This window comes from Ambystoma mexicanum, chromosome 4p (assembly GCF_040938575.1).
Source record: "Ambystoma mexicanum isolate Mex_15411 chromosome 4p, UKY_AmexF1_1, whole genome shotgun sequence".
Taxonomy (NCBI): Eukaryota; Metazoa; Chordata; class Amphibia; order Caudata; family Ambystomatidae; genus Ambystoma; species Ambystoma mexicanum.
In genome coordinates, this window is record NC_090927.1 from 1,188,213,750 (window position 1) to 1,188,235,409 (window position 21,660).

Here is a 21,660-nt window from a genome sequence, read left to right on the forward strand (position 1 = left end):
TTTCTGCAGGAAGACCTGACAGATATCCTTGACCAAGGTCCACCCACTGACCTGGTGCTGCCATTTCATATGGCTTTACAGAGAAGGGTGGCGGCAGCCCGGCAGTGAGCAAGTCGTTGCCGAAAAAATACCGTCCAGCCAGTAGCGACCCCTGCTACTTGATGACGCACCCCACTCCTGAGAGTTTGGTGCCGCAGGCGGCTACGGCCCCGGCAAAGCAGGCGTCGTACCCTACCATCCCTCCTGGTAGGGACGACAAACGTTTTGATGGCTGGGCAAAGAAAGTGTTTTCTTCAGGGGGTATGGCTTTACAAGCAGCCAACTCTGTGTGTGCTTTAGCACGTTTCACTCACACTGTGTGGAATTGTGTGTCTTTGGCGGCTGATCATATTCCCAAAGGGGAGGAACGGGATGGTTTTCTTGCCCTCGTTCAGGATGGCAAGGATGCCATGTGTGAATCCGTTCAGTCGGGTCTGGACATGGCAGACTGTGTCAGCCGGTCCATGGCGGCGAGCACTGTGATGCTTCTCAACATGCCCTTTGATGGTGTCCCTTTTTTTGGCAGCAAGGCTGACGAGAGCCTTGAGAGGTTGCAGACCTCAAAGGCTGCAGCGAAGTCGTTGAGCGCTGCAGTTCGCCAACCTCTGCCTTTTTGTCGTAGGGGACAGCAATGGAGGGGAGGTTCCTTTCGGCACTACTCGTCTTTTGGTAGATCGAGGGGAGTGGTCAGTCAAAGTGGCCAACGTAGGAGTACCAGAGGTGGAAAACAGGGTACTCGAGGTGCCAAGGCCACTCGAGCAGTTGCCTCTTTTCCCCTCGGGCACTGCCGCAGCCGCTTCAGCTCAGTCATAAGGCCATGTCCCATGGTTTGCCGGTTGGGGGAAGGCTGGCACAGCATCTTGTAGAATGGCGTGCCATTACTTCAGATGTGTGGGTTCTGGAGATCGTAGCCCACGGCTACTGTCTTCCTTTCCGGCAGAGGCCTCACGACAATCCACCAGGGAATCTCTCTTTGAAGAGTTCAGATCCGCTCCTTGCGCAGGAAATGAAATCCCTGCCGGAGAAAGGTGCCATAGAACTGGTGCCTGTAGCGGAGAGGAACAAGGGATGGCATTCCCCATATTTTTTTATCCCGACCCATCATGGACTTGCTTGGTTTGAACAAGCTCCTCAGGAAGGACAGGTTCAAGATGGTTACTCTCTCTCAAGTGCTCCAGGCCCTTCAACTTCAAGACTGGTTGGTGTCTCTCGACCTCAAGGACGCTTACTTTCATGTGCCAATTCATTCCAAGCACAAGAAGTACCTGAGGTTTGCGGTTGGCGACTCACACTTTCAGTTTCGGGTCCTGCCGTTCGGATTGACCTCCGCCCCGAGGGTCTTCACCAAGCTCATGGTGGTGGTTGCAGTGTATCTCAGGAAAGGGGGGATTCACATCTACCCCTACCTGGATGATTGGTTGATCAGGGCACGCTCTCCCGAGCAAGTCCTGGATCATCTGTCAGTAACCTGCCACTCCATTCACAGGCTGGGCTTCTCCCTCAGCTTGAAGAAGTCCCACTTGACACCTACCCAGCGGCTCCAGTACATCGGAGCGGTGCCTGACACATCCCTGGGGCTGTTTTCCTCCCCAGGTGAGGGCTCATCACATTCTGCAGATGGTGAACAAGTTTCAACTTGCCTAGAGTCTCTTGGCGTTCGAGTTCTTGAGGTTGCTCGGCCTCATTGCATCCTGCATCCTCCTGGTGCCAGAGGCCAGGCTGCGGATGAGATCTCTGCAGTGGGCTCTCAAGATGCAGTGGTCACAGTCCTCCGGCAGGATGTCGGATCCCGTTCAGGTGCCGCCCTCGGTCGCCCAGGATCTTCTGTGGTCGGCTGTCGAAGGCAATCTAATGAAGGGGGCTTCATTTTGGCTACCCTGGCCGGAGGCGACGATCGTGACGGACGCATCCCTCACGGGATGGGGAGCTCATGCCAACGAGTTGACAGTCAACGGTCGTTGGTCTCCATCGGAGTCCAGACTCAATATCAATCTGTTGGAGCTGAGGGCCGTCAGGCTAGCCCTGAAGGCTTTTCTGCCGTCGGTGCGGGGGAAGACTTTCCTGATTCTGACGGACAATACAGTGGCCATGCACTACCTCAACAAAAAGGGTCGGGGGGGCAGGGTCTCTCCCTCTGTGCAGAGAGGCGATGCAACTCTGGTTCTGGACCATCCAGCAGGAAATTTCGATCTCGGCAGTTCATCTGGCCGGAGACGAAAACTTGTGGGCGGATGCTCTGAGCAGGCACAGCACAGTCTCTCACGAGTGGGAGCTGGCTGAGGAGATTCTCCTGGAGATCTTCGCCCTTTGGGGGACACCACAAGTGGATCTCTTTGCCACCAGTGTCAACCGGAAGTGCAAAAGATTCTGCTTGTGGGAATTTCCTCCAAAAGGAGCCTTAGGGGACGCGTTAGTAGTGGAGTGGTCCTTCCCACTGCAGTACGCGTTTCCTCCAGTCCCCGTCATTCCGCAAGTGCTGCGAAGGTTACGGAGGTACGGTTCCTGAATGATCCTCATTGCTCCGGCATGAGCCAGGAGAACGTGGTACCTGGACCCCTCCACGCCATCATTCCTACCGAGTCGATCTGCTCTCACGGTCGGGGGGTCAGGTTCTCCATCCAGAGGTCAAGTCCCTCAATCTTCATGCTTGGCTTCTGAAAGGTTGAGGCATAAGGAATGGGACCTCCTTGAAGACGTGATGGAGGTGTTGCTTTCAGCCAGAAGGCCTGCAACGAAGTCCCTGTACCGTTGCTGTTGGAGGAAGTTCTGCGACTGGTGCAGGGTTAAGAATGTGGATCCTTTTTCATGTGCCATTCCTGTGGTTCTGTCTTTTTTGCTTTCGTTAGACCACAAGTGCCTGCAAGTGGGTACCATTAAAGGTTACCTGGCAGCGCTGTCCATATTTAAACGCTCGTCTGAGGACTGTTCTTATTTTAAAATTCCTTTGATTTCTCAGTTTCTGAAAGGGCTCACTAATGTGTTCCCACCGTCACCTTTCCAGGTACCCGGTTGGGATTTGAATCTGGTTCTAAAATTCCTAATGGGAGCTCCGTTTGAGCCTTTACATTTTTGTCCTTTGAGACTGTTGATTTTGAAAACTGTATTTTTAGTTGTGGTCACTTCCGCTCGCAGAGTGAGTGAGTTGCAGGCACTTTCCGTTAAGCCACCCTTCACAGTGTTCCATAAGGAAAGGGTTGTCCGTAGGGTTCGTCCTTCTTTTCTTCCAAAAGTTGTCGGAATTTCCTTTAAGTCATAAGGTCATTCTTCCAGCGTTCTATCCTCCTTCGCATCCTGGTAAGGAAGAGGCGAGGCTCCATATTTTTGATCCTAGGAGAGCTTTAAGTTTCTACATCTCACGCATGTCCTGGGTCAGAGTGGACGATCAGCTCTTTGTAGGATACGCTGGAAGCCGTTTGGGGCAAGCTGTTACTAAACAGACTTTGTCTAGATGGATTATCTTGACCATTTCTGAATGTTACCGCTTGGCGGGTAAGGACCCTCCGGTAGGCTTACTGGCCCATTCTACAAGAGGTGTGGCTGCCTCTACTGCCCTGCAGAGGTGTGTTCCCATTCGTAACATTTGTGAAGCATCCACATGGGCCTCTGTCCATGCTTTTGTAAAACACTACTCCCTGGATTCTATCCATGGGCAAGATTTGGCGTTTGGCACGGCGGTCCTCTATTCTGCAATTTAATTGGGCATTCTAAAATTCTAAATTCTTTTCCCACCTCCTTACGTTGGTACTACTTTGGGAGTCTGGCATAGATGTGGAATAAGTCAGAGGAACCAATCCCTTTGAAGAAAAAGTTACTTTCTTACCTGGTAACGTTCTTTCGATGGGATGTTCCGACGACTTATTCCACATCGTACCCTCCCAGCCTGCCCCTCTACAGAATTTCTTATGCGATTGCAGCTTCCGTTTCCGCAAGGCTTTCTGTAGTCATACTGGCAGAAGATTGGTGCCACACGTTCTGGGAAAGAAACTACAACTGAAGCTACGGGCGTTGTGCGTCCTACATATAACATCCGGTGACGTCGGATCAATGGAGGCCCTCGAGGACAGCGTATCGACGTCATTGACGCAGACGCTGAACATTTTCCAAAGCAGCACAGCTGTGGTGATTACCTGTCGTGGATGTGGAATACGTCGTCGGAAAATCCCATCGAAAGAATGTTACCAGGTAAGAAAGTAACTTGTTCTTCCCACACACCGACCCCCACACAAACCCTGCAAATTACTTGTCTTGTCTAATATAAGCCACCAGGGGTTCCAAAGCAATATTTTGAATAAAAAAAGCAGACAATGGGCATCCTTGCCTAGTACCCAGTGTTAAGGCAAATGAGTCTGAGAGCTCACCATTTACCCAGATCTTCACCGTCAACTCACAATGTAGGCAACACGCTGCCCTTAAAAATCCTTCACTAAATCCCAATCTCAACAAGGTATAATCCAATAATTCCAAATTAACTCTGTCAAAAGCCTTCTCTGAATCAAAGAAAACCATGACACCTCTGATACAGTACTGCCACAGAGCCCCAATATATCAACAATCATCCAGATGTTATCATAAGTATACCAATGTCTCGTAAACTCAACCTTGGATTCATGTATCAAGTCCCCATATATTTATCTAACATATTTGCAAAAATGTTGGTTACCTGCTTAATGTCCACATTCAGCAGTGAAATTGGTAGATAAATTCCACATTTGTTGTGATCCCTGCCTGGTTTAGGAATCAGTTTAATCAATGCCTCCCACATGGAAGGACATAAGGCTCCATGTTGAAAAATACAGTTAAAGAAATCCAATTAGAACTATTGTATTTTGATTCATTGTTCATGGAAGTGTCAAAAGAATAAATACAATTTGGAGAAAAAACAAATGGAGCCAACTGAGTCACAAAGTACTTTTAAAACTCGGCTGACAAACCATCTAATCTAATCCTGGTTATTTCCCCATGTTAAATTTACCGATAGTTGTTACAATCTCAGTTTTCTCAATCCGGACATCCAAAGCCATTTTATTCTCCTGGTTTAAGCTTGAACCTCAATTTTTCCCAAAAAGCTCATGCAAGTCTGATCTCAAAGGAGAAACATCTTCAGTATAAATCAACTCATAAAAGAATCTAAAACATTCACAGATTTCCCCATTCCTTGTCACCAGGACCCCATCTGCATTTTCCACAATCTTAACATAAGATCTCTGTCATACTTTTATGCTTATTGGCCATTAACCACCTCCTCTTCCTCCTTCTCTCATGTCTCCCGCCATTCTGGCCGTGGTGGTGGCATTGGTCTCCTCTATCACTCTGTCAATCCTCCCCCTCTCCAACGCCTCTACCTGTCTTCCCTTCCTTTGAAAATCTGTACAAATCATTTACTTCCCCTCTCGCTATCTCTTTTCTAATATTCTACAGACCGCCTGGTCCCTTCTCCTCCTTCTGTGACCTTGATCACCTTCTTTCCCTCATCTCCCCTTACAGTACTCAGTGACTTCAATTTCCACATCCCCTCTTCCCATCAACCATCCCCTCTTCTCTTCTCTCCATTCTCGACTCCTACTTCCTCACTCCCCTCCCTTCTTCTCCGACTCACTCCTCGGGTTCCACTGTTGATCTTATCTTTACCTCTACCTTCTCCTCCTCCGATCTTATCTTTACCTCTACCTTCTCCTCCTCCCCAGTCTCTACCCTCCCACCTACATTTCTGACCATGCCTTACTCGCCTTCTCCCTCACTCCCCCTCTCCCTCCCTCCACTCCCTCCTCTTCCCCCATTTCCTTCTCTCGATGGGATCTCCGTAACTTTAGCCCTTCTCTTTTCCTAGATGCCTGCTCTTCCTCCCTCCCCCTCTCTCTCTCTGATTTATCCTCTCTCTCGTCTAATGAAGCTTTATCCTCTCTGTCCTCCTCTATCGTCTCCAGCCTCGATCAACTTCACCCTCTCTCCTCTTTCCGCCCTATCCGCAAACCCTCTCAACTCTGGCTTTCCCCTCACCTCGTGTCCATGCGCCGCCTCCTCCGTCGCCTTGAGAGACTTTCGCTCAAGCTCTGCTCAATTGCTAATCAAGCCTCCAATTCTCATACCACTCTCTTTTCGACTCCTGCTTTAGCTTAGGTAAGCGTTCTTACTACCCTAACCTCCTCCAATCACAATCCTCCCATCCATGTCGTATCTTTCAGACCCTCTCTCATCTTCTCTCCCCGCCTACTCCTGACCTTCTCTCCCCTTCTGATTTTGTGGACTTTTTCTCCTCTAAGATACTCACTCTGCGCCAAAACATTCTTCGCTCCGCTTCCTACTCCCCTTCTCCCCCCTCTCTCACTGCCCTTTCCTCTTTCATGTCTAACTTCTCTCCTGTAACTCCTTCCAATGTTTCCCTCCTCCTGTCATAACTCACCCTACTGCTGCCCCTTCTGATCCCCTTCCCACCCCCCTGATCTCTAAAATCTATTATCTTCTCATCCCATACCTCACCTCCTTCAACATTTATCTCTCCACTGCTACCTTCTCTTCCACCTTCAAACCTGCTACTATTATGCCTATCCTGAAAAAACCCTCCGCTAACCCCCTCCTTACTTCCAACTTTCGTCCAGTCTCTCTTCTACCATTTCTTTCTAAGCTTCTTGAACGCTTACTTTACACTCAACTTTTTGCTTTTGTCTCCAATCTCTATCTTCTCCCCCCTTCTCAATCTGGATTCCGCCCTAAACACTCCACTGAAACTGCCCTTACTTCCGTTCTCAACTCCCTCCTTACCACTCGCTACTCTAAAGAAATCCTCTGTCCTCGTCCTCCTTGATCTCTATATTGCCTCTGATACCGTTGATCACCCCTTACTCCTTAACACTCTTTCCTCCTTTGGTCTCAAAGGCCCTGTTCTCAACTGGTTCTCCTCCTATCTCTCCAACCGCTCTTTCGCTGTCTCTTGGGGCGGTTGTACCTCCTCAACTCTCCCCCTGGACTTCGCTGTTCCCCAAGGCCCTGTACTTGGCCCTTTCCTATTCTCACTCTACACTTCCCTTCTTGCCCCGGTCATCTCTTCCTTCGGTATCTATTACCATTTCAATGCTGACGACACCTAGCTCTTTCTCTCCTTTCACTCCTGACATCCACCTTAATCTCTCTTCCTGTCTCACTGCTATCAAAAACTGCATGTCATATCACTTTCTCTCCTTCAATACTGATAAGACTGAAGTCTTATTCTTTCCCTCTAACACGCTTCCCCCTCCCTCGCATCCTCCTTTTATTCTCTTTCCCCCTTCTAATCTCCCTATCTCTGCCTCTGCTAGCAATCTAGGCCTCCACTTCGACTCCTCCCTCTCCTTCACCCACCACATTTCTCTTACATCCGCGTGCCTGTCACTTCCACCTCTTTAATGTTCGCAAAATCTGTTCCTCCCTTACCTTTCATGCCACTAAACTCTTAATCTCTTCCCTCATCTTCTGTCGTCTTTTCTACTGCTCCACTCTCCTCTTTGGCCTCCCTGCCTCTCATCTGGCTCCCCTCAAATCCCTCTATCACTCTGCTATCCGTACCCTTTGCATTTTCTCTCCTCACAACTCCATTTCTTCTTCGCTTTCTTACGTAGGCTGTCTTCCCTTTCATTCTCAACTTAAATTTAACTTCTTCTGTCTCGTCTTTAAATCTCTTCATGAACTCGCCCCCCCCACCTTTCCTCTCTCCTCTCGTTCTATGCTCCCTCTCGCCCCATCCGATCTGCTGATCTCTTCCTACTCACTGTTCCTCCTTCTCCTTGTGCTCCTTCTCGTTTCCTTTCCTTTCAGCTCCTTGCCCCCCTACACTAGAGCTCTCTACCTCTCCCCTCCATTTCGTCTTACTCCTTCTTCCGTTCCTCCTTGAAAGCTCATCTTTTGCATTCCCCGTCCTGTTAACCTCACTCCCCTTTTACTCTTCCTCTGTTCAGTTTCTCTTACACACTCCTACGTAAATTGTTCAATATTTTGTTTTTGATGGTTTGTCTCATGTTTTGCAATGCTTCCATTTTATTCTAATGTATTCTTGTTGTTGTGTAAAGCGCTTTGGCGTAAAGCACTATATAAATCTAATAAATACAAAATACAAAAGTATTGTGATGCTGCAGAATAATTGAGTCTATCAGCCTTAAATACAGACTGAGGCTTACAACCTTTCAGTGTATTGCCTTTTCCTAGCATGTAAATGATTCTGCCAGACTTCATTTGCGTAGTTGAGATAGAACTCCCGCTTTCTATTTGACGTTGGCTGAGGATTCTTGGCCATAGCACTATTTTTTTTAAAAACACTTTTTATTGAATTTTACTGTATTGTACAACAAGTCAAAAGCAAAGAAAACAAAGAAAACATTCCCTCGCACGCCTGCCCCTCCCCCCCAAAGTGACGAGCATTCAAAACCCACATCCTCATTCTTCCAGACAGTTCTTCCACCCTATTGTAGCTCAAGCAGTCTCAGGCACTGTGGACACCACATTACTCTGTAGTCATCTTTAAGAAAAGTCATAATCTCCCCCCAATCCGCAGCAAAACTTTGCACTTTACCCTCCATGGCGTAAGGTGCCCACTCCAAGGCCACTATGTCCCAAACTTTCCGTAGCCAATCTTGTTTTAAGGGGCTCTCGGGGCTCTTCCATCTCTGAGCTATCAACAGCAAAGCTGCAACAGCCAGGATTACTTTTGCTTTCTCCCTTCCTCTGATTCTCCCCTGGTCTGGGGCCCCACGGATGCCCAAGAGGATCTGCATTGGAGTTCGTATATCCCCCGGGCCAAAGGCCTGTTCCTGTGCCCTTTGTACCTCTCCCCAAAAAGGTGCAATCCTGGGGCACTTGCACCAAATATGTTCTGCCGTTCCTGCCAAACCACAGCCCCTCCAACAACTGCCTGATCTCATGGGAAACATCTTGTGAAGCCGGGCAGGAGTATAGTGCCACCGAGTAAAAGCTTATACCATGCTTCCTGGAGCTGAGACGCTCTAGCCAGTTTAGGTATCTTCCTCCATAATCTTTCCCACTCCGCCCTACTGATTTCTCTCCCTAGCGCCTTTTCCCATTTCTGCATATAAGCCCAGTGAGGATCCAAAAGCGAACAATTCAAAATCTTATAGATATTGGAAATAAGGCCTTTCTTACCGTCATTGGTTAATAGAAATCTTTCAAACTGTGTAGGTTTCCTAGTTGCCGCCATTCTAACTCCCGGGTGAAGTACCTAATGTCTTATCTGTGCATATCTCAGTCCTTCCATCTTTTGTATTCTGAATAAGCGTTTACAGTCTTCAAACGACAGCAGTTCTCCTCCTGGAAACATGTCACATAACTTCGACTTTGACACCTCATTTGGTAATGTTGCTTCTGATCTGTTTGATGCGCAACATTTCTTTTTCTCCAAGGCAGCACTGTAATGCAAACATTGTGGGGTGTCAACCAAAACCCCTAAACAAAACCACAATTTTTAAGGGCTCAAAGACCAACTGAAATCAATACTTGTTTGGCTCTTTGCATCCTGCTAACCTATGGTAGGGTAAAATAAACCAGAACAAACAAATATAACAAATGGGCCAATTTGTTGGCTTCTAGTATCATCTGTTACTCCAATTGATTATTATTCAATGTAAAGTTTGCTTGTTTAATCGAAATAAAGAACTCCAAATTCCTTGGCATTAGTTATCCAATGTGGTTCTATTCATCATATTAAAATAAGTTTCAATCCATAGGCACTTTTTAAAGGCATCAGCAATTAAGTTGCTCGAACTAAAGCCAATGATTGTTCTTATTTATGTTTGTACTGACATACATACTACCCTTATGATTGTATCAAGAATGATGCTTTAGGCTAAGTCTCTTTTCATTAAATAAATGTAAAGGCTTCCTACATGAGAATTTTACTTGTATATTTTCATATCAGAAATTATTTCATGCACACAGATATGATAGTTTATCTATATAGCACCTATAGATAATGTGTTTCAAAGCGCTTCAAGGCAAGGGAGGGAACAAGGGAAAATACAATGACATTCTTACAGGCAATGAACAGTAAGGATGTGAAATGAACTATCGTACCCGGCCTGATGACATTTCAGAACGTGCAAGAGCTAAGACATTGACGAGGAGTGGAGTGGGAGAGTGGGAAGGAAATGGTAACAGACGGGCGACTACTTTTCTAGGCCTGACAACATTTCAGATAGTGCTGGTGGGCGGGGGGGACAAGTAAGGGGACTGGGAAGGAGCCAGACGAGGTTGCTATCTTACTAGGTCCAGGGACAGTTCTGATAGATTAAGTGCATAGAAGAAAGTAAGGGAGGAGTAGAGGAGATAGGAAAAGGGAGAAAGGGAGAGGAGGAGAGAACCGAGAGTAAGCAGTCAAAAAGAGTGAAGAAGCAAGTGGGCAGAACTAATACAATAGCAGAGGCTTGTAAGCTTCAACTTTCCTGTTCTCCTTAATGGCATCTTTTGTATGCAGACTTTTTTACTCTTACATAATTCTGTAATATGCAAATATACATTTTTCAGTGAAACACTTTTTCAATGTGTATCCTAAAGCAGTCGATAAGCAAAGTGTTGCATGGTAAAAAATGTATGTTTCCATTTTTCGATTTGAAAGAACTCTGACTGATCCTCCCTGCTGTTAGCAAATATTCAGATTTAGAACTCTCATAGGAGCTGCTCTGTGAAAGCTACAATCCCTAACCGTTGGGTATATAGCTGCCATGCAGTTTTTACATTAAAGCCTGGCACAGCTCTACTAATAAGTCAATCTCTTTTAAATACATTTTTCCTCTGGCCCACCTACACATTATCCCCCTTACTCTTACCCCGGCATTCCCTATATACATATAGTTTAGGGGAGTCTGCTGGGGTCAGAGGATGTGTCAGGGCACCAGATATGGGCGTTAGTGTGTATAATGTTGTAGGTGAAATGACTGCAGGCCATTTTACTGAAATCGGCAATCTCCTGAAATCACCTTTCTCCAGCATGGATTCACATGCTCATAAATATTCCCTGTCGTCAGGCTAGGAATCCTCTGTAAAAGAAAAGTTTCACTTTCACTTTAAAACTTTTTATCCTCTAAACCAATCACTGTCCTCTGGGTCATACTGCCCCCATCCAAAGACAGTCCTCTCCGTAAACTACGCCTCTGGCAGCCATCTTTGGATCTTTACTGCACACTCCAGTGTTGGGTGTCCTCGAGTTTTCTCTCCGAACCATTTAGTAAGTTTTTCCAGATTTCTTCGCAGAAAAGTTAGATTTTTGTGTCCAAGAGCCCTTGTGCTCTTTTCCTCATCGGCCGCAAGGGGGATCCTTTGTTGGTGAAATGTTGTGCCCCTCAAGGGCGCGGATTCGTTGAAGATTCCAGAAGGCAACCTTGTGCCTACTTTGCGCCATCCGACCATGTCGGAGGAATAGGAGAGAAGGGATCCTCTTCAGTCAAACAGTCCTGCACCAAATGCGGGCTACGGAATGTCTTTGTGGAAGACAACATCTGTAGTATCTTTACTGCCTGCACCTGGATCACATGGAGGTGGAGTGCGAGATATGCCTAGGCTTCTCGAAGAAGACGATGAAAAGCAGGCACAGCAAGTGGCAGCATGGCTCAATTCTAACAAGGCCCCTGCCCTGTGCTCCATGCAGGGACATGCGTAACCCAGGACCGGCCGGTCCGAAGAACGCTTGTCTAAGTCCTTTGAAGTCGCCCCATCCGTGGGGGTCCAAGATGAGGGCAAAAGATGCAAGTTTGAGTCCACCGGGTTCGCCGCTGCTGCAGGTCTCAGGTTGGATATGCCATGATCACCATCACCGTCCGCCTCCATAGCCAGCCGGCAATTGAGCTCCTCCTCAGAGAAAGTCATCCACCCAGCCAAGTTGCTGGAGAAATCAAACAGGCCTAGGCCAGAGGAGGAGAAGAAGGTTGTGCAGCCCAAACAGGCTCCACAGGCTAAGCCAAAGTCCTTGTCGGCCACTTTGTCGACAACTATGGTGACGACGACCGTGAAGGTGGGAGCCAATCCTACGAGGGTGGCTCCTTCAGCACAGTGAGTGTCCCTGCCCCACTGCAGGACACGACCCCAGAGGCATCAGCGAAGGCTGCAGGTACCCGTGGCGGCGTAAACACACCGGTCGAGTTCCCGGTTCCGGGCCCTCAGGGTGGAAAAAGGACAGTGGGCAAGGAGGCCCCGAACAGCCGTCCAAGGTTGACGTTCATCCCATGGACATTTCATCCACGGACGACGACCACCAATAGTCCGTTCATGCGATCCACGAGGACGACGATGACAGCAGGGCAGGGCCTTGCGCTCCGTCACTCCATCTTCAGCCAAGGGACATTTCCATGGACCTTCTCTCTACTCTCCATGCCCTGGTGACGGAGATTCAACAGAGGTTGCCACCAGCACCGGCACCCGTGGTGCCGCAGGCTCCTGATCAGCCTTCACCTAAAAAGAGAAAGCGTCACCCGACACCTCTGCGTCAGCCTCTGCCACCACATCGGGACCAGACTCTGAATCGCCACATTTGGATGCTCCTAATAGTTTCTCACTGGACGAGGTGGGATCGTTCCACTACATGATCTCCAGGGCCTCCGAGCTGTTCCAGATGGCACCCGAGGAAACAAAGAAAGGAGGGTTTCTTGTATCAGTGGCGAGAATCCAAGAGGAAGACGATCATGAAGGTACCCTTTCTGGATGAAATTTGGGAGCAGGGCTTGGCCCTAATGAAGACCCATGCACGGCTCCATCCAAGCGAGACAGGTTGGAGAAGTAGTAGAGGGTGCCGGACACCGTGCCCAAGTGCATGAGGTCTCAACCGTCACCAGACTCGGTAGGGTCAGCTGCCGCAAGGACGTTTTTTGGCTAACCCGGCCTCATCGTCATCAGTACCTCCGGACAGCGAGGGAAAGAGGATAGACGCCATGGAAAAGGTGGTTATTTACACAGCGGCATCCACAATCGGGGTGGCCAACGCCCTGGCTATCTTGCCCCGGTATGACAGGGAGCTGTGGTACAAGCTGGGCCCGATCCTGGAGTTCTTCTCGAACAACAACAAAATGGAAGCTCTCGCCCTCTTTCAGGAAGGGGAAGTGGCGTCAGAACATGCCATCTCGGTGACATCTTCGCCAACAGGGGTTTCCGGCAGATGGGGAACGGAGTCTGCCTTCGTCAGCAAGGATGGTTAAAGTTCACTTACTTTCGTCAGGATGTTTAGTCAAAGGTGCTGGACATGCTTTTCAATGGTGCGAATCTGTTTGGAACGGCATTCAACGAGTCCCTCCAAGCCATAAAAACAGATACAGAGACTGCACGTTCCCTGGTCACCCTTCGGCAGCATGGCTCGTCTTCTTTTCGCTCCTCCAAGGGAAAGTCGAGCAGATTGTCCAAAGGTTTCTCCACATTTTACAGGCAACCTCCCCAATCCTCCACGCAGGAGGCCTACGGAGCCTGCTCCCAGACCTACGGTAGCAGAGGCTAGTGCCGTCGCCCGCAGAGACTGGCTGCAGCACCCATTCAGGCCTGAACTGGCCAAGACATTTGGCGCTCACTCTTGCACTCCGGTTGAAGGCGGGCTGATGAGGTTTATGGAAGATCACCACTGACATATGGGTGTTGGACGCTCTCACCCAGGGTCATACCTTGGAGTCTCGTATTCCACCTGTTCCCCCGACAGGAGCAGCAAAATTCCTCAGCGATTGGCTGATACGCGCACGCTCTCGGGAGCTGGCCGGCGAGCACACGACTACTGACGGAGCTGGGATTCTACGTGAACTGTCGGAAGTCCTGCTTGACGCCATCGTAGAATGCACTGTTCCTCGCTGCCGGACTCAACACAGTGTTTTGTCTGGTGTCGCCCTCGTTGGAGAGGCTGGCGGCCATTCACGGGGAAAGTGCAACTACTGTCGTCGGCGAAGACGCCCATGACACGGGCCATCAATTCGCTGATTGCAGATGCTACTCCTACAGGAATTCTTGGATGCACGTTGGAAGTTTTTGCGGACAGGATTCCTCTCAACGAGCAGTACCGGCAGGCTATAGAGTGGTGGGTTGTGCGCTCCCACAGCGCCCAGTGAACAGGATTTCAAACCCTGCCATACCAGGAGACGGTCACCACAGAAGCCTCTGTGGAAGATTGGGGGGCTCACACTGGACGTCTACACGCCAGAGGTCTGTGGCTTCCAGAGGAGAAGGATCTGCACATCAACATCCTGGAGCTACGGGCGGTGTTTTGGGCCCTCAAGTCTTTCCTACCATCTCTGAAGGGCAAGGTGGTGAGGATCCTCACAGACAACACCACCACTATGTTCTACATCAGGAAGCAAGGGGGCATTCGGTCCCCAGAGCTCTCCAAGGAAGCTCAGGATGTGTAGCTCTGGGCCATCGGACAGGAGAGGATCCTCGGCCCTCTCCACCTGGCAGGCGTCAAGAACACCATCGCAGACTCCCTCAGCAGGGAACCGTGCGCTTGCCAGGAGTGGGAACTTTGTCATGATCAAGTGGACGGCCTGTTCGTCAAATGGGGCAGACCCTGATCGATCTTTTCGCCACGGCAGCGAACTCCGAATTCCAGAAGTTTGCCAACCTATTTCATCAACCGAGGAGCTTGGGGGACACATTCTCATTCTCATTGGAAGGCCTGTTTCTGTACACTTTCCCCCAGTTTTCTCTCCTGCTACGTGTCATCAACAAACTCTGTGTCGATGCAGGATGATATTCATAGCCCCTGCGTGGCCGAGACAGATGGTATCCGGACCTGCTCAGCCTGTCAGCGTCACCTGATATCAAGTTGCCAGTACTTCCGGATCTGCTCAACAGAGAGGGAGGCACAATCCTTCTTCACGACCCAGGTTTGCTGAACCTGAAGGCCTGGCTCCTGCAGCCTTAGAGCTTAGAGGTTATGAGCTGCCGGTGGACTGCAAGGAAGCCCTCGCCAAGGTCAGGGCATCGTCGACTCTAAAGTGCGAAGGCCATAAGTGGAAGCGTTTTGCTATGTGGGGCAGGTCACAGAGAATGACCCCTCTGAGGATCGCGGCTCCACAGATCCTTCCATACTTGCTGCATTTGGCAAGAGCTGGTCTGGCGCACGCATCCATCAAGGTATACCTGGCGGCCATCTCCCGCTACACCAGGTCTCCAGGAAGATCCTTGCTGTGGCCCCACAAACTCGTCAAGGAGTTCCTCAAGGGACTTTTCCGATCTTTCCCACCGCTGAAGGCTGCCGCCCCGGCATGGGAACTCAACGTAGTTGTAACAAGGCTCATGGGGGCACCTTTCAAACCTATGCATCAGGCCCCACTCAAGTTTCTCTCATGACCAACCACAACAACTGGGAAGACACGACCCCCCAAAACTGGTGGGACGCCCTCAAGGCCACCATTAGGGGTAGGATCATAGCAATCAAGGCCAGAAGGGAAAGGGAGCTGAGATTGGAGGAGCCACAACTAGAAGCTAGACTCAAGGAGGTCATGACTCACATGGGGGATAAGATGTCAGCCACTAAGAGGGAATAATATAGGGCAGTGAGGGGTCAGTTGAACCTTATACAGACTAGGGCAGCCGAACAAAATCTCCTCCAGCTGCGTCAAAGGTTCTACATCAGAGACAATAAGGGGGACCGCTTGCTGGCCAGAAAGCTAAGGAAGGAGGAAGGTGATAAAACAATCTTGAAAATGAAGGGGCAGACAGGGGGCCTCCTTACTAAGAATCCCGACATTGAGGGTGAATTTTGCAAATTTTACTCTGACCTCTATAGATCAGGAGACCCTACAAGGGTGGATCAGGAGGCCTATTTTAGTCAAGCGGGGTGCAGTCGGATCTCCCAAGAGGATAGGGAAGCGCTGGAGCTGGAGATCACTACGGATGAGGTCAGGAGGGTGATCAACAACCTACCACCCAGCAAAGCCCCAGGCCCGGATGGGTTCATATCCGAAGTTTATAAGACACATAAAAAAGTCTTAATCCCTATTCTCACCAAACTGTTCAACTGCATAGGGTCAACAGGAACTCTCCCTAACTCGATGAATGAAGCCAAAGTCATTTTAATACACAAGAAGGGCAAAGACACGACCGACTGTGCTTCCTACCGTCCAATAGATTTAATAAACGTAGATGCCAAAATTCACACCAAGGTCCTGGCCAACCGTCTTGAATTAGTCCTCCCCAAAGTAATACACACTGACCAGTTGGGGTTTATTAAAGGCAGGCAAACATCGGATAATGTTAGAAGACTGGCCCACCTGGTCGAAAAGGCACAGAAAAAGAACATCCCGGCCCTTCTCTTGGCCATCGAGGCCGAGAAGGCATTTGACCGGGTTGAATGGGGTTTCCTGTTTGCGGCGATGGGCAAAATGGGGTTTGGCCCAGGCTTCATCGCGCGAGTAAGGGCAAATTACTGTAACCCAGTAATCCGACTAGCAATAAACGGCTGAATATCAACCCTGGTTCGGGTGGGAAGGGGCACTAAGCAGGGTTGCCCGATGTCACCACGCCTCTACGCCCTCCACTTAGAACCATTCCTGGAGACGGTAAGAGCGGCTGAGGATATAGAGGGGATCTCGTTTGGAGGAGAGGAACACAAGATGGCGGCCTTCGCAGATGACATGATATTGTCACTGACCAAGCCGATCACCTCCCTGCTAGCAGTGGCGAGGGAGTTGAACAGGTTCGGCTATGTTGCAGGCCTAAAAATCAATGCCTGCAAGTCTGAAGCGCTCCCCCTCACCCTGTCACCTAGCGAGGTCCAGGACCTCAGGAAGGCTTATAACTACAGGTGGGTTGACTCGTCCCTAAAGTACTTGGGATTTCACCTGACCAAGACCACAGGGGAATGATACAAGGCAAACTTCCCTCCACTCCTTCCGAAAGTGAAATCGAAATTGGTGGACTGGGGATCCCTAGAAATCTCGTGGCTGGGCAGAATCAACGCCCTGAAGATGACAATCTTGCCCCTGCTCCTCTATCATTTCTCGGCTCTCCCTGTCCGAATCCCTGCTACTTTCTTTAGGACCCTACAAAAAATAACCAGTAGCTTTGTCTGGAATCGAAAGCGTCCGAGACTGGCGGCTTCCCTCATGAAAGCTTTGTCCGGCAGGGGTGGGGTGGGGGAGCCGGACTTTAGGGTATACTATCTTGCAGCCCAGATTAGAGTCATCAGAGATCGGCAAAGAAATGAGAGAGGGAAGGTGTGGAGGCGGATGGATAGAGCGGTGGTGGGGAAGGACTTGGAGGGAGTTCTGTGGGTGCCAAAGCATGATAGGCCTCCACAAATGTATTGCAGTGCTATAACATAAACTACAGGCGAGGCGTGGGATCAAGCCATAAGCAGAGCACACATTACCACTTTCCCATCCCCGCATACGCCCATACATGGGAACCCACAGTTCACTCCAGCGAGTTACCAACCCGCTGACCTTTGCTCCGTGGTTCCAGGGAGGCTGCCGAATGGTGTGGGAGATGTTGGAGGGGGGAGAGGTAAAACAATTTGAGCAGTGTAAGAATGACTTTGGCTTAGGGGAAAAGCAGAGATTTTCCTATCTCCAGATCAGGCACTGGGTCTCTCAGCAGACGCTTAAGCAGGCAGGTTTACGCTCCCTCACCCAATTTGAAAAGTACTTAGATACTGACACGGGAGATAAGGGGGTGGTATCTTCCATTTATAAATTCATCAAAAGGCAAGAAAATTTGCATTCGAGCAAGTATATGGTCAAATGGGAGCAGGATGTAGGGTCGGCCATAGAGGAACAGGAATGGGTAAAGCTGTGGTCTCAGATCCCGAAACTTGCTAGATCCATCCAAATACGGGAGATGTGGCTGAAACTGATGCTGAGGTGGCACCTAACCCCATCCAGGTTAAAAAAAAATTTACCCCAATGTGTCGGAGGTGTGTTGGAGGGAATGTGGCGGAGTGGGCTCCTGGGCGCATGTCTGGTGGGAATGTCCCAAAATCGACACATTTTGGTCACAGGTCCAAGATGCAATCGCGCAGGTGCTGGGAGTCCACCCAGCCCAAAACGGGCTTGGACTTATTAGGCCTTAACGGATTGCTGACAACACTGGCCGCTAGAGCGGACCGCAAACTTTACATAATAATGAAGATGGCAGCTGCGCTGGTACTAGCTTGGAGGTGGAAGTCGAGGGTCCCCCCACAGGAACACAAGTGGGTCGCCAAGCTGTGGTCACTGGTAGCCTTGGAATGGCTCACCTATTCTATCCAAGGCCAACACGGACTGGACCAATTTGCTAACATACCTAAAAGCGGGAGCCCGACGGACCTGGTGTCCCAAAGCGAACTGGGCATCATTAGCCCTCAGGACGAGTCAGACCTGTGATGTCATGAGACATTTAACCACTGCCACCCTACGAGGAGGCCGCTTCCAGAACTTGACTCATTGACCCACCCGGGCCGAAGTAACTTGAAATAATTTTGCATTATGTGTACAGTTCGCATAACGATGATATGCTTTCAACATACCTCTTGAATCTGGGAGGAGGGTGGGGGGGGAGTTACTGTTTCCTTTTGTTTCTTGGTACCGGTTTCACTGAAAATTGTTAATAAAAATTAACTGGGGAAAAAAAACTTTATATAGTCACTTTAAAACTACAGACCCAGTACACCCCATCTTACATGGAGAATTGGAAAGGGATAATTTTGTCTGTGCCTCTCTGAGCTTTGTTTTACTCTTTTAACATTTAGATTTGGCTGGTGGCAGTGGTATCTATCCTTACTTGTCTACCGCGATTATACTATGTAAACGTGGTACTGTTCCAGGCTATTGTGGTAGCCTCGAACATAAACCCGCTTGCCCAAATACTTTTTATTTCGGCTTCCGGTCAGGTTTAGCCTCCATTTCTTTTTGTTAAAGTCCTTCTTGCGTTTTACTTTGCGCAGCAAACCAGGTTTGCCTTCTTTGTTCACCTTCTTTTGGCGGGCTTCTATGAAGAAGCCCTCCTTTGGTGCCTGGCTGTCTAGGTGGGCTGAATGTGAGGGAGGGGTGTAGTCACCCCTTGCACAGGGTCTCCTTGGAGACCCAAATCACACTTTGTGTTGATTGGCTGAGCTGGTTGTCCAGGCTGGACAACCCCCCTGCTGAGTGATTGACAGCCAGGCTGTGTGAATGGGAGATTTTCGCATAAAAGGCAGGACTCTTGGGCTGAGTCGCCACTGGAACTGCAAGGAACCGAAGAGAAGCGGAGAAGACAATCTTGAATCGTGAACTGTTCTAACCGTGTGATCCTCGGCAACAGGAACCCTGTTCCACTTTACACTGGCGCAGGCCTATTGACTTTTATCTTCTTGTTAGAAAGTGCCCTCTGATTCTCTCTGCCTTGACAAAAGTATTGCCTATGATTTTTATCCCCAACTCTCTTGTGTTAATCCATGTGTTAAGTGTGTTTGACTACAGTTACGTTTCTTCCCGCGGGTACGCGTATCTTTAGTGAGACCGAACTGTCATTACTGTCAAAATGTGATTGCATATGTACTCCCGGTAACGTCTTTGTTTCATAACACCGGTCTGTCAAATCCTAAGGTACTTACCCTGAATTGTTCTGCACAAGGGGAATTGGTTGTGTGTGGTGTATTTGAAGTGTGTTTTTATTGTATTAGAAGTGAAGAGTTTGTGATCAGATGGTTTAAAAATAAATGTACTTATATTTTTTAACCAGAAACCTTGAGTCAGTGTTTGCTTGAGTCACAGTGATTGTAGTCCTTTGTGTAATCTCTACTACTGCTCATTTGCTCTTGAGATAAGTCTGGCTGCTCAGTCACTGCTACCACTCTTTCTGTGTAGTGCAGGCTTGTACCAAAGGTGAACTTGTATTACCACTTGTAGTCTTAACTCTGTGCAGTGGTCCCTAAGGGCACTGCATAGGATTCTGCCTAACAGTATGAAATGCTTCTGTTGAGCCTTGCCAACTCCCGTGGTTGTGTAAAGCGTACTGCTGTGTATTGGTTATTCATGAGCATGTGAATCCATGCCAGACCCCATGCTTGAGAAGGTTTAAGTTACTTACATGAACTATTCTCCAGCATGGGTCTGGCATGGATTCACATGCGAACACTCCCTCCAACCCCATCTGAAACTCTTCTTGGTCATACTGCCACTCTACATGCTTACCAAATCTGAAGATGATTGCCTGAGGCGGGGCTTGGTGGAGGACATGTAATTGGATGGGGGCAGTATGACCCAGAGGACACTGATTGGTTTAGAAGAGTAATGCAGTTTTAAAGTGAAAGTGAAACTGTTTTTTCTTTTAGCGCGACGACGGGGTATGTTCATGAGCCTGTGCTGGAGAACAATAGTTACAGCTAAGTAATTTAAACCTTCTCCAGCATGGGGTCTGGCATGGATTCAACTTACTAATGGCACAGGGCCGGACCGTGCTCCAGCCCTGTGCAGGGCGAATGGGTGGGGTTGGTCAAAATTCACTATCGCCAGTACACCCCTGACTGCTATGCCGACCTTGTGCCCTAACTTTCTATTTTTGGAAAAGTCACAGAATTGGCAACCTCCCGAAATCACCTATACTTATGGCACAGGGCCAGAGCATGCCCTATGCAGGGCGAACAGGTGGGGTTGGTCAGATTCACCATCGCCAGTACACCCCGGCCTCAGGCCAAAATTCCAGCCCACTAACTGTTGCGGGGCTGGAGCCAACAATCGCAAAATCGTCAGTCTCCCGAAACCACCTATACTGATAGCACCGGGCTGGACCCCGCCCTGTGCAGGGCGAATGGGTGGCGTTGGTGAAATTTCACTATCAACAGTACACCCTGGACGGGTATGTCGACCATAGGCATATATAGATGGGGCATCAAAATATTGTTTTACACAATACAAATTCTGATATGGTTACATTGATAGAAGATAAAAACTCTTGTCCAATCACATTTGATGCCAATTTCTATTTGTTTCATTTTCAGGATGAGCTAGAACATTATAGATTTAAATGTGTTCGAGCAATAGTGACAACTGCAGTTATGCACTTTTGAAGTGTAGCTTTACTTTGCTTTTGAAACCTATTTAGGTGCTAAATAGCATTTCTGAATTACTGTTGGTGAGGAATTTGTATTCAATCTTATTGTAAAGAGGTTACTTTTCAATGTAAATTTTCTTTTTTGATGGTATTCACCCTTTTTACACATTGGTTTAGATGTTCGAGACAACTCTTTCAGCCGGTCGCGGAGTTCCAGTGTAACAAGCATTGACAAGGAATCTCGGGAAGCGATTTCAGCTCTGCACTTTTGTGAAACCTTCACTCGGAAGCCAGATACTTCAACATCGCCCTGTTTATGGGTCGGGACGACACTAGGGACTGTCCTAGTCATTGTGCTGAACCTACCGCAAGCAGGAGAGCAAAGACTTGATCAACCAGTTATTGTCTCTCCCAGTGGTATGTATTGTCTATTAAAGTATCCAAGTGGTCTGGAAAATCTTTAAAATAGGTTATGGAAACAAAATAGCTGTCATTTTATCTGAAATCCTAAAGGTATTGCTGAATTTAAACCTGTAACTCCTCTGCAATTCCTTTTTTGGTGATGGAACTAAAACCTAGTGATACAGGGATTTACTATTTTTGTAAATTAAAAAAGCCAGAACACAAATATAGGCCAAACTCAGTCATCATTTGTCATTATATTACAAG

General features: G+C 48.6%; 1 protein-coding gene across 6 annotated transcripts in view; it reads left to right on the plus strand.

The window, feature by feature from the left end:
* The window catches only part of STXBP5 (syntaxin binding protein 5), a 2,430,573-nt gene that overhangs the window by 2,121,873 nt on the left and 287,040 nt on the right, over positions 1–21,660 (plus strand). For all 6 annotated transcript variants that reach the window (XM_069606830.1, XM_069606829.1, XM_069606831.1 and 3 more), the window contains one exon: positions 21,169–21,408. In XM_069606830.1, the coding sequence (XP_069462931.1) occupies positions 21,169–21,408 (240 nt within the window). The remainder of the gene's footprint in view (positions 1–21,168; positions 21,409–21,660) is intronic.